Source organism: Chiloscyllium plagiosum, chromosome 6 (genome assembly GCF_004010195.1).
Source record: "Chiloscyllium plagiosum isolate BGI_BamShark_2017 chromosome 6, ASM401019v2, whole genome shotgun sequence".
Classification (NCBI taxonomy): Eukaryota; Metazoa; Chordata; class Chondrichthyes; order Orectolobiformes; family Hemiscylliidae; genus Chiloscyllium; species Chiloscyllium plagiosum.
The window spans coordinates 16930291-16943637 of NC_057715.1; the positions used below are offsets into that span (position 1 = coordinate 16930291).

General features: G+C 39.2%; 1 protein-coding gene across 1 annotated transcript in view; it reads right to left on the reverse strand.

The window, feature by feature from the left end:
• tm9sf2 (transmembrane 9 superfamily member 2) overlaps positions 1-13347 on the reverse strand; it is a 63825-nt gene that overhangs the window by 32056 nt on the left and 18422 nt on the right. Inside the window, exons 4-6 of the mRNA XM_043691298.1 lie at positions 6209-6336; positions 2720-2849; positions 1364-1482 (exon numbers count right to left, since the gene is read on the reverse strand). Of these exons, the coding sequence (XP_043547233.1) occupies positions 1364-1482; positions 2720-2849; positions 6209-6336 (377 nt within the window). The remainder of the gene's footprint in view (positions 1-1363; positions 1483-2719; positions 2850-6208; positions 6337-13347) is intronic.

The window sequence follows — 13347 nt, forward strand, 5'->3', positions numbered from 1 at the left end:
CTTACGCTGAAAGACTGGAGCGACTGGGCTTGTATACCCTTGAGTTTAGAAGACACTGAGAGGGGATCTGATTGAGACATAAGATTATTAAAGGATTGGACACTCTGGAAGCAGGAAACGTGTTTCCGCTGATGGGTGATTGCTGAACCAGAGGACACAGCTTAAAAATACGGGGTAGACCATTCAGAGATGAGGAGAGTGGTGGCTGTGTGGAATGCTTTGCCCCAGAGGGCAGTGGAGGCCCAGTCTCTGGATTCATTTAAGAAAGAGTTGGATAGAGCTCTCAAGGATGGTGGAATCAAGGGTTATGGAGATAAGGCAGGAACAGGATACTGATTAAGGATGATCAGCCATGATCATATTGAATGGTGGTGCAGACTCGAAGGGCAGAATGGCCTACTCCTGCACCTATTGTCTATTGTCTATTAAGGTGCAGAGTCAAACAACTATATATAGGGTGAAAAACTTACATTTATTAAGTTTTAAAATTTATGTTAAAAACAAGAGCATATATCAAGCACATTAGATGCCTCCTTATCTATTGGTTAAAAAACATGCAGCAGTATTCTCTTATGGATGTTACATGGAAAATTGTGCAGCACCTTCTGAAAAAATTGAAGTGGCAAATGAGGGTGTATCTGAATTAAAAAGACCTTCTTGCAAACTAAGTATGTGTTAAAGTAAAGAAGAAAACCTGTCAGGTTTGACGTGGGGAGGCAGGAGTACCATTCAGATGAAAGTGGGGTCAGCAAAAGGGGACAATGGACCAGGACATGCAGAAATAGTTCAAACCCCAAGTTGAAATCTTAATGTTTTGTTCGAGCATTTATATTTCTGTAAAAAAAATTAGTGAATTCAGTTATTATGAAATGGCCAACGTGAATTAACTAGATCAGAATTTACTGTTAACATATCAAAGCTTTTAACAGTACTCAACCTTACTTAAATGTAAAACAAACAGCGATTTCAGGGGAGAAAAATGCACTAATTTGGAACATGTGCTGCTCTGTCATGGCTTTGCAAAATTAGCATCTCACTGTTTAATTTGCTACTCAAACACATTGAACAACATCAAGTTCCCATGTTTAAACGGTGGCTATGAACTCAAATCACCACAGAATGTGTCCTTTTGCGAGCAACTCTTCTGATTAGAGTCTAATTATAGAGCGACGAGTTTTACATTGCCAATTTCCATAACAAATATTTACACAGGAATTTGTAATGATAAAAGTTCACAGGAAGTGAACTCAGGCATAAAATTTTTAATATATTTGGGATCCCTTGATAAGAAATTGTGTAATAATCAGTTGCCACTTTTTATTCCTTTAGATGACACGCTTATTCCATTTAACTATTTACATACCTTTTTGGTTCTAATTTGGCAGCTACAAGTCTTGCTTCAGTCCCACCTTCACTATGGAAATACATTGTGATATCCACATGATTGAAAATATAGTAAGTGTCTTTCTCATTGAAGGAAGTCTAAACAATAGAAATCAAAAAGTAATTCATAAAAATAATTACAATCAAAACTAAGGTTCTTAATTTCTGTGGAAGCTATTTATTTGTTTCTATTAAGTCAAGGGTTTGCTTTAAAATTATTTAATAAATTACAGTAGTTTAGTTCTATTAATTTGAATGAAATTATTCTATCAAACTTTAAAACATGCAAGACTTTATAATTCATCATTAAGCAAGGAATTACAAAGAAAACCATCAAAGTTTATTTTGACAATTTATTAAACAATAGAAATTATACAAAATTGTGTACCTCTGATCAAGAAATGCGTATGCATTAAGAAAAAAAAGAAATCAGCATTTATTTGCAATATAAAGTGTAAGTCCACGTCTCAACACAAAGGCTTGCTTTAAAGTGCACTGTCTGGTTTAATCTACATTAACAAAGAGATGTTGTAACGAGGCACCTGAAACCTACAATGAAATTCACTTTCCCCATACAGTTTTTTTTCCCCCATTACACCTGAATCGCAAAATCAACAGGTAAACAAAAGAGAAAACACTATTAGAAACAATTCAAATTGAAAAAAGGTAATTGCTTTGAGAACCCACAACCTGCAGCTTAGATTGGCATTGAAGAACATCCCTTGTACTCCACTATGTCACACTGAACAAAACTGTTAGATTTTGGGGTGTCAAAATTTGCAAAGATCTACCCCTGGTGTAAAGAACATTAGCCAACACTCCTGACAATTCACCAGAAACCAGATGGCAGAGAATAAAATGATTGGAATCAGAATTGCTCCCATCCACATTCTAACAATCTGGCAATATATATGAAGGTTTGCAATTGAACAAGGTAGCAGATGGATCAATATGGAGCATGGATGCTGTAACAACAACATTCCAGTTAGACCCAATGTCCTTAAGAAATGAAAAACTGGGACAAACTTGGTTTTTAAACAGGGAATATTTCTGGTGTTGGCCAGTCAGTGCAAGAAAACAATTGATGTTAACATACCAGATTTGGGAAGCTAATTATTTATGAAATAAATTTTATATTTCACTCAGCTTGTTTTTCTGGACAAGAGTATCTCAGAAGCATCAATAAAGACATTAATCAGTTTCAATCTCATGTTGATTATCAAATTACATTTTGTTTCAATCCAGGCTCAAGCAAATTATGTGCTCTTAATAGTTAGCACCAAAGTAGCACTAGAACCAGTATCTAAAAATGTAATCAAGACATGCATAAACTTACACTAATAACACACGCATCTTTTGGATGACCTTCTTTTGTTATGTAGCAACCAATGGGAAATCCTGGATTACAGAACTTCTGGCCATCTTCCACATCATAGCACCATGTGACAGGCATATTATCAACAATCCTATAAGAACAATGGGGGTGTATGCACACTGAAAAGCAATCATTGTAAATAACTGTATTTTGTGCAATATCTTTAACATTACCATAGTCCCAAGATGATTTACATGAACAACTTGAAAACATTTGGCACAAAGTCACATAAGATAACAAAAATGTTGTTCAAAGAGGTAGATTTTAAGAAGCAACATGAAAGAAAAGAGAGGTAATGACAGGTACAGTTAAAGGAGAGAATTCCAGGGTCTTGGTAGTTGAAGGCAGTCACCTACCATGAAACAATAAAAATCATGGACACTGAAGCTGCCAGAATTAGAGGCATGCAGACATCTCAGAAGGTGGAATTGGTGGTGGTGAGAAAGTAAGCATGAACAAAGCAAAAGTGCAATTTGAAAACAAGAGTGAGAATTTTAAAATCATGGCTGAATCAGGAATCAAAGATTAGTGAGTGTAAGTGTGATGTGGAACAGGATTTAACTCAACTTAGGGCTAGATTCTAAAGAGTAGAATGTCAAAAATGTGGCTTTCCCCCTATATTGGTATTCTTGTGAATTGGCCTGATGAGTGCAAGATGAAAAGCTTTGACACCATATTCGAGTTCTACCATACCATCATATTACTAAACGACTGTAGAAAATAGAATCTTCACTTTTATCTCCCAGATAGTCTCTTCAGGGCCTCTTTATTCATGCCAGTGCATTAACTAAGTTTGCCAGTCTTCTGCATTTACATGAAAACAGGTGACGTTCCAGAGAATCAACTCAAAACAGTGAATCAGCATCTTATGAAAACTCTGGTTGCTGAAACGCAAACCTGGTGGACATTATATTTGACTGTGCTTCTTCAGGCACTCAACTTAAGCCTTGACCAGCTGAACAGTAAAAAGAAAATCACACTTTATCTGTCAAAACTGCCAGTTTGTGAATAGCCTTTCCAGCAGAAAAGAAAGCAATGAATTAGATACAACCTTGAATGCTTACTTACAACTGGTCATAACATATTTCAGACTTTATTTATATTTTAAATTAATTGAGGTAGGATGATGCCAAGCAGATCCTGAACATTAATTGTAAGGTGTTCGGTAAAATATTTGAGAAATGGCAAAACAGCAAGAAAATGCAAAACACGCACCCAGCTTTTCCTCAACAAACTATTCAAAATTCACCTTAACATTCTTCCCACTTCAGAAAGATGACAGATTACCAGGAATAAGCACGTATTTTCTGGAGTTCACTATTATATACTAAGCAGGAACTATAAAATGGAATGGAGCAATGAGGGAAATTGATAAGAAAATACAATTCAGATGTCAATAGCCAGTAATCATCCATACTCAGTCAGATCAATGAATTGGATTTCAAACTTCCTGTAGTATTTTAATGACAATATTTATCAGCATCATAAATAGGTAAGCCAACATTTCGATGAAGAGTCATCTAGGTTTGAAACAGTAATTTGCTCTCTCTCTACAGATGCTATCTGACCCACTGTGATCTCCAGCATTTGTTGTTTTCAGTACAGATTCTAACATTTGCAGTAATTTGCTACTTCATGAATAGGTAAGGTTTGGAGAGATATGGGCAAGCAACAGGCAGGCGGGACTAGTTTAATTTGGGATTATGGTCGGCATGGACTGGTTGGGCCGAAGGGTCTGTTTCTGTGCTGCATAACTGTATGACTCCATAACATACACTGACTCTTGACATGCTGACCACTTCTTCCAAAAATGTCCATAAAATAAAGTGAGGCTCGAGTAATAGTACAATATTACTCCTACAATTTCCCTGGAAAAGGTGAGCATGAAAAGTAGGTTATACCAATTAGTCCATTTTGGATCGATCAGGGTACTTTCTCGAAGGTATAAAGTTAAATACAGTGGATCTCCAAAGAGACTTGGAGTTCGGGTGTATAAATCTTTAAAATACAATGAACTAATGTAGAAAACAATCAACAAAGTTAAAGGAATGTTGGACTTTATATCTAGAGGATTGAAGTAAAAGTTATACAAACACTGGTTAGACCCAATTTGGAGTACAGAGAGCAGGTTTGGGCACCACACTTCAGGGAGTACAATACAGATTTATAAGATTGATACCTGGACTTCAGCTATGAGGAGAAACACAAATTAGGCCAGTTTTCTCTGGAATTTAGAAGGTGATCTGATTGAAATCTTCAAGGTATGAATAGGAAAAAAATAAGGTGTATAAACCATTTCCATTGGCTTGCTAAGACCATTGTGTACAGGAGTTGCAATGCCACGTTGAGTTTGTACAGGAAGTTGGTGCGGCCACTTATGGAGTATTGTGTACAGTCCTGGTTCCCCTGCCGTTGGAAGGATATTATTAAATTGGAGCAGGTTCAGAAGAGGTTCACAAGGATGTTGCTGGGACTGGAGAGCTTGAGTTATAAGGAGAGACTGAATATGCTGGAACCTTTTTCACTGGCACGCAGGAGGTTGAGGGGCGACAATCTAGAGATTTATGAAATCATGAGTGGCATACTAAGGTAAACAGCAAAGGTCTTTTCCTTAGGGTAGGGGAGTACAAAACTAGAGGGATTTTAAAGTGAGAGGAGCAAGATTTAAAAGTATGGGGCAACTGTTTCACACAGATGGTGGCTTGCATGTGGAATGAACTGCCAGAGGAAGTGGTAGATGCAGGTACAGTAACAACATTTATATATCATACTGCATGGAAGCAAACACTTTGGTCCAACCAGTGCATGCCAAACATAATCCCAATTAAACTAGTCTCCTCCAAACCTTTCCTATTTGATTTAAATGTTCTAAAAGACATTTGGACAGGTACATGAATAGGAAAGGTTGAGAGAGATATGGGCTAAATGCAGGCAAGTGGGACTAGTTTAGTTTGGGAAACTTGGTCAGCATGGCCAAGTTGGACCCAAGGGTCTGTTTCCATGCTGTATGACCATTTGACCATATTCGATGTCCCTATAAATAATGTCATCGCAAAGGATGTGTTTAAGGATTTCTATGTTTTCTCCGCTGGGTTTTTTTTGAAGAATACATAACCCTACATTAGCTGCTTCAGACACATCCATTTGAACATGGAGATTGTAGTTTTACTATCTATCTGCTTAAAAGTAAATTTGTACTCACAATCACCTTTGCATGTGCATCAGTAAGAAATAAGGGAATGATATGCAAAGTAGCGTATAACAGCAATTATGCTTATGTGTTTATTTTTAAAATCTGTAATTACATGAAAGCTACAAATAATTTTAGTGAATCAATATGACTGAATGTGAACTGCTATGAATAACACTAGAACTGTGAGTAACTAAAATAAATGAGGCTTAAAATTTAAATCAAAAGTCATGGTAGACTGCTTCTTGTTAGCTACTCACCAATGATGTTGATAGTTTAATTGCATGCCACTCTTCAGAAATGCCAACTTTGATTTGTCATCCTTGTTTTCTGGATTGTAGCTTTTTGTACAGACGCGCTTACACACTTCTTCCTTCTTAAAGTGGAACTGTAATTTAATAAACAATTCTTTAATCATCTTCAATAGTCCAACGGCCTGCTGTTATGACCAAGCCTGGATGAGTGCAATGTTGCTGTAGTGTCACTCCAGGGAATGCAGCACAAAATAAAAATACTTTTTCCAGTTAACAAGATGACCAAAAATAATACCTTATCCACATCATATTATGAACAAAAGTGATCAGGTTTCTTAATAAACACAATTATGAATTTAAAATTTCCCTATAAATATCTTTAATAAACACATGCAAGCACATATGCACAGTTATCTCGGAGTTTGCAGAAACAGCAAATAGAAACAAAATAGGAAATACAATTTCAAGATGTGCTTTCAATCACTCATTTCCTGAACTGATATTTTGGGCTTCCTTTTCAGAAATGGCAGAAATCAGAACTCATAATAGCAAGTTTTCCTCCAACACAGCTTATTCTTAGCAGGCTTCCCCCCACCTGAACCAGGTAAAACAAGAAGTTCTCCAAGCCAGTCACAGTTCAAAAAAGCCCTAAGGAGGTCCACAGCAAAATTACATGATTGCTAAGAAGCTTGTTTAAAACCAAAGCCTTCAAGAATCACAGTTAACTTGAAGGGATCTAATTTAAGCCAATAGGATATATCAGCAGAAACAGGCTATTCAGCAAATTAAATCTGCTCCAACATTCAGAGAGATCATGGATGACCTGATAATCCTGAACTCACTTTTGTTTTTTTCCCATAATCCTTGGTTCCCTTACTGATTAAAAACGGGTCTATCACAGCTTTGAATATATTTAGTGACCCAGCCTCTACGGCCCTCTACATAAAGAATTCCACAGATTCACAACGCTCAGAGAAGAAATTCCTCCTCAGCTCTGTCGTAATTCTGCAACCCCTTATTCTGAGGTGATGCGCTCTGGTCTTAGACTCTCCCACAAGTGGACACAACCCTTCTGCATCCAACCTGTTAAGTCCTCAAAGAATCTTGTATATCTTAAAAAGGTTGTCTTTCATTCTTCTGTATTTCATCAAGTACAGGCCCAACTTACCCATCTTCTCCTCATAGACATTCCTTCCATACCCAGGATTAGCCTACTGCATCTTCTCTGGACAGCCTCCAATATATCTTTCCTTAGACAAGGGGTCCAAAATGGCTCACTGAATTCCAGCTGTTGTCTGACTAGTGTCTTGTATAAATTTAGCATGATCTCCTATTTTTATACTAAATACAAACCAAAAGAAGTGTGGATGCTGTAAATCAGAAACAAAAATAGAATTTGCTGGAAAAGGCTCAGCAGGTCTGGCATCATCTCAGAAGAGACATTAAAGGTAACATTCTGAGGAAGTGTCACCAGACCTGAAATGTTAACTTGGAATTCTCTCCACAGTTGCTGCCAGACCTGCTGAGCTTTTCCAGCAACTTCTGTTTTTGCTCCGATTTTTATACACCACCTTCGAAATAAAGGCCAACATTCCAGTGTCCTTCCCTAATACCTGGTGATCTTGTATAGTAGCTTTTTTGAGATTTATGCAGAAGAGCTCCCAAATTCCTCTGTACAATACGTTTCTGCAGTTGTTCTTTATTTAAATAATATTCAACCCTCTATTCTTCCTGCAAAAATGCATAACTTCACATTTTCCCCACATAATATTCAATCTGCTGAATTTTTACCCACTTACTTACTGTCAATAGTCCTCTGTAGATTCTGTGCATCATAGAACCAGAGAAATAATATAGCACACGGGGCAGCACAATGGCTCAGTGGTTAGCACTGCTACCTTTCAGCGCCAGGGACCCGGGTTCGATTCCCACCTCGGGTGACTGTGTGGAGTTTGCACATTCTCCCTATGTGTACGTGGGTTTCCTCCGGGTGCTCCGGTCTCCTCCCACAATCCAAAGATGTGCAGGTCAGGTGAATTGGCCATGCTAAATCGCCCATAGTGTAAGGTGCATTAGTCAGTGGTAAATATAGGGGTAGGGAAATGGGTTTGGGTGGATTACTCTTTGGAGGGTCGGCACAGACTTGTTGGGCCGAAGGGCCTGTTTCCATACCATAGGTAAGCTAATCGCAGAAGTGGTCCGTTCAGCCTATCTTGTGCATGCCAACCCAAAAGTTCGCAGATGACCTTTTAATAGCATCTTCAAGACACTGTCCATCAGCCTGTAGCTGACTGCACAAATCCAAGTACTTTTTAAGAAAGTATAGGATCTCTGCCTCCACCCCACAACTCAGGCAGTGAATTCCAGTCATCTACCACTCCCTGCGTAAAAAGACGTTTTTCTTCGCATCCCCTCTAATCCATCTGCCACCAAACTTGAATTTGTGAACCCTAGTTTTTAAACTCTCTGCCAAGAGAAACAGGTTCCTGCTGTGTACTCTTATCTGTACCCATTACAATTTTATTCCATAAATAAAATGGCACTGGAGAAAGGCGATTTGTACACTTTTCACAAGGAATGGTGCTGGGTCCACTACTTTTTGTCATTTATATGATTCGTATTGAAGAGCTTATGGCTGAAACATCAACTCTCCTGCTCCTTGGATGCTGGCTGACCTGCTGCGATTTTCCAGTGCCACACTTTTTGACTCCTGTATTCCTATATTTGAGTATAGTGACAATAAACTCTAATTCTAATTCTATGTCACCCCTCAGACTTCTCTGTTCTAAGGAAAACAATCCCAGCCTCTCCAACGTCTCCTCATTGCGACAATTGTCCAGTCCTGGTAACATTCTAGTCAATGCTGTCTGCACTCTCTCCAGAGCAACTACGCCCCTCCTGTAATGCAACCTTTAGGGACCTGTGCACTTCATCTACGCCTCTTAGTATGTTCCCGTTTATTTGCCTTTTGACCTCCCTAAATGTATTACCTCACACTTATCAGAGTTGAATTCCATCGCCACTTTCCTACCTACTCCACCAACCCATCTCTGCCATTTTTGAGTTTACATCTACCCTCTACACAATCCAAACACGGCCAATTTTTGTGTTGTCTGTGAATTTTGCCATTGTGCTGCCTCACTCCCCACATTGAATTCCAAAATGTTCATACTACAGAGGAGGAAGTGCTGGATGTCTTGAAACGCATAAAGGTGGATAAATCCCCAGGACCTGATCAGGTCTATCCTAGAACTCTGTGGGAAGCTGGAGAAGTGATTGCTGGACCTTCTTGCTGAGAGATTTGTATCATTGATAGTCACAGGTGAGGTGTCGGAAGATTGGAGGGTGGCTAAAGTGGTGCCACTGTTTAAGAAGGGTGGTAAGGACAAACCAGGGAACTATAGACCAGTGAGCCTGAACTCAGTGGTGGGCAAGTTGTTGGAGGGAATCCTGAGGGACGTACATGTATTTGGAAAGGTAAGGACTGATTAGGGATAGTCAACATGGCTTTGTGCGTGGGAAATCATGTCTCACAAACTTGATTGAGATTTTGAAGTAACCAAGAGAATTGATGAGGGCAGAGTGGTAGATGTAATCTATATGGACTTCAGTAAGGCGTTCAACAAGGTTCCCATGGGAGACTGGAATACAGGGAGAACTAGCTATTTGAATACAGAACTGGCTCAAAGGTAGAAGACAGAGGGTGGTGGTGGAGGGTTGTTTTTCAGACTGGAGGCCTGTGACCAGTACAGTGCCACAAGGAATGGTGCTGGGTCCACTACTTTTTGTCATTTACATAAATGATTTGGATGCGAGCATAAGCGGTATAATTAGTAAATTTGCAGTTGACACCAAAATTGGAGGTGTAGTGGACAGTGAAGAAGGTTACCTCAAGTTACAACAGGATCTTGACCAGGTGGGCCAATGGGCTGAGAAGTGGCAGATGGAGTTTCATTCAGATAAATGCGAGGTGTTGCATTTTGGGAAAGCAAATCGTAGCAGGACTCATACACTTAATGGTAAGGTCCTGGGGAGTGTTGCTGAACAAAGAGACCTTGGAGTGCAGGTTCATAGCTCCTTGAAAGTGGAGTCGCAGGTAGATAGGATAATGAAGGTGGTGTTTGGTATGCTTTCCTTTATTGGTACAGGAGGTGAGTACAGGAGTTGGGAGGTCATGTTGTGGCTGTACAGGACATTGGTTAGGCCACTGTTGGAATATTGTGTGCAATTCTGGTCTCCTTCCTATTGGAAAGATGTTGTGAAACTTGAAAGGGTTCAGAAAAGATGGACAAGGATGTTGCCAGGGTTTTAGGATTTGAGCTATAGGGAGAGGCTAAACAGGCTGGGGCTGTTTTCCCTGGAGAATCAGAGTTGAGGGGTGAACTTATAGAGATTTACAAAATTATGAGGGGCATAGATACGATAAGTAGACAAAGTCTTTTCCCTGTGGTCGGGGAGCCCAGAACTAGAGGGCATAGGTTTAGAGTGAGAGGGGAAAGATATAAAAGAGATCTAAGGGCAACTTTTTCACACAGAGGGTGGTACATGTATGGAATGAGCTGCCAGAGGAAGTGGTGGAGGCTGGTACAATTGCAACATTTAAGAGGCATTTGGATGGGTATATGAATAGGAAGGGTTTGGAGGGATATGGGCCGGGTGCTGGCAGGTGGGACTAGATTGGGTTGGGATATCTGGTCGGGATGGACAGATTGGACCGAAGGGTCTGTTTCCATTCTGTACAACTCTATGATTCTATGACTCTAAATCATTAATCACCCTCATCACTTGCCCTCTTACCTATTTTTGTGTCATCCACAAACCTAGCTACAATATACTCACTTTCCTCATCCAAGTCATTAATTGCTCCTGAAAATTCTCCCCTTGTCCCAACTCTGTCTTCCATTACTTCTAACACCATGGGCTCTTATCTTATTAAGTAGCCTAACATGTGGTACCATGTCAAGTGCCTTCTAAAAAATCCAAATATATTACATCCACTGCTGTTGCTTTATCTATCCTGCTTGTCACTTCCTCAAAGAATTCTAATAAATGCATTAGACATGATCTCCCCTTCCTGGGGCCGTGGTGACTGCTTTATTATATTATGTACTTCGAAATGCTCTACTATTACATCCTTTAGAGTAACATTTTCCCAAGAACAGACTTTAAGTTGAGTAGTCAATAGTTACCTAATTTTTGTCTCCTTCCCTTCCTAAATAAAACTTTTTAAATTGGCAGTTTTCCAACTTTTCCAGAATCTAATGATTCCTCAAAGATATGGGCCAAATGCTGGCAAATGGGACTAGATTGGCATGTTTAATGTGGACCCATTCCTGCCAATGCATCCACCACTTCCTTTAATATCTTAGGATGCATTCGACTAGATCTTATTGGTCTTTAGCTCTATTAGTATCCCTCAAACCTTTGCTTGACTTTGTTGATTTCCACTCCTCCTTTCCCCTCTTGAAACCACACTAACTTTGTCCACAAAATTTGGATGTCTTCTCCCCCCCACAATCCTTCAACATAGGGAATCTAATCTAAACCTACTCCTCCAAGCAATATTATATATAAAGCATTTTCTCTGCTTCAACTCAACTGTGGGCGGCATGGTGGTACAGTTGTTAGCACTGCTGCCTCACAGCGGCAGAGATCCGGGTTCAATTTCCGCCTCAGCGACTGACTGTGTGGAGTTTGCATATTCTCCCAGTGTCTGTATGGGTTTCCTCCGGGTGCTCCGGTTTCCTCCCACAGTCCAAAAATGTGCAGGTTAGGTGAATTGGCCATGCTAAATTGCCCGTAGTGTTAGGGGCAGGGGTAAATGTAGGGGAATGGGTCTGGGTGGGTTGTGCTTCGGCGGGTCGGTGTGGACTTGTTGGGCCGAAGGGCCTGTTTCCACACTAAGTAATCTAATCTAATCAAATCATAACATAGTTCACATGAAAGTGCACATAATCAGTGGGGCTACAATATATCCCCTCCTCACTCATTTCCCTTAACTTTTAACAATTATCCTACCCTTTCTGGAGTACATTTTGGGGTGGCTACAGGAAAAATGTAAACACCTAGGACACTCCCAAGGTCCAGTTGCAAAGCAAGTTTCAAGCATCATAATCTTGGTACTATCCTTGATTATTCTCATCACACAAAACAGTGCAGAGTAAAAATAAACTTCTGGGAGCAAGCAACTTCATATGTGAGGATACTTTATCAAGTATGATATATCTCTACACCAGTTCATTACAGTCAAACACTGGTACCCAGAAAAGTTAATTATGTGATTAATTAAGTTTTCATTACCATTATTTTCTTCTTCAGTTTAATGGCATTTTATCTCATTACACTGTTAGAAGTGCTTTGGAATACTTTCCTATGTTTAAGATAGATGCATGCTGGTAAAATGCATGATCGCAGGAATGAAAACTAGGAATTGCATTAAGGACGAAGGACCAAATAAAAAGGTTAAAAATAAAAGATCACAGCAGCACTGAGAAAATAGAGCACAGTGTGATTAAAAGAGCCAGGAAATACAGCAATGAGAAACAATATTGGAAACTGCTTTTCTGCATCCAACTGAATCATCACACGCCAGGGAGCTGTACAATAAAGACAAAGGAAGGGATCATTGTAGTTCCTTATCTCTAAACACTTCCTTGTTGTGTTTCTACATTAAAAGGAGCCAAAAAACACTGATCAAATTTATAGCAAGTGAGAAAACACAGAGCAATTGAAGAGAAAAGTAGGTGGGGTTTACACAACATCTTGAAATGCAGGCATCTATCATTAATTAGGTTGTGGCAAGTAATTGGAAAATATCAATGCAATCAGGCAGAGTCAATAATATATTCTAAAATAAAAATCATGTTTGACTAATTTATAATATTCTTTGAGGAACTAACAAGCAATGTGGAGAAAAACACGTCAATGTGGTGCACCTCGGTTTCCAGGAGGCAGTTGACAAGATGTCATGTCAAAAGGTCATCACACAAAATAAGAGTTTATGATGCAAGAAGTAACATATCAGCATGGATAAAAGATCGGAATCAGTAGTGGGCCTCAAACATTCAAAAATCTAGATTAATGAGTTTAATGAAGGGTCCAATGTCTGATTGTTAAATTTGCCAATTACACAAAGGTGTGTTTGA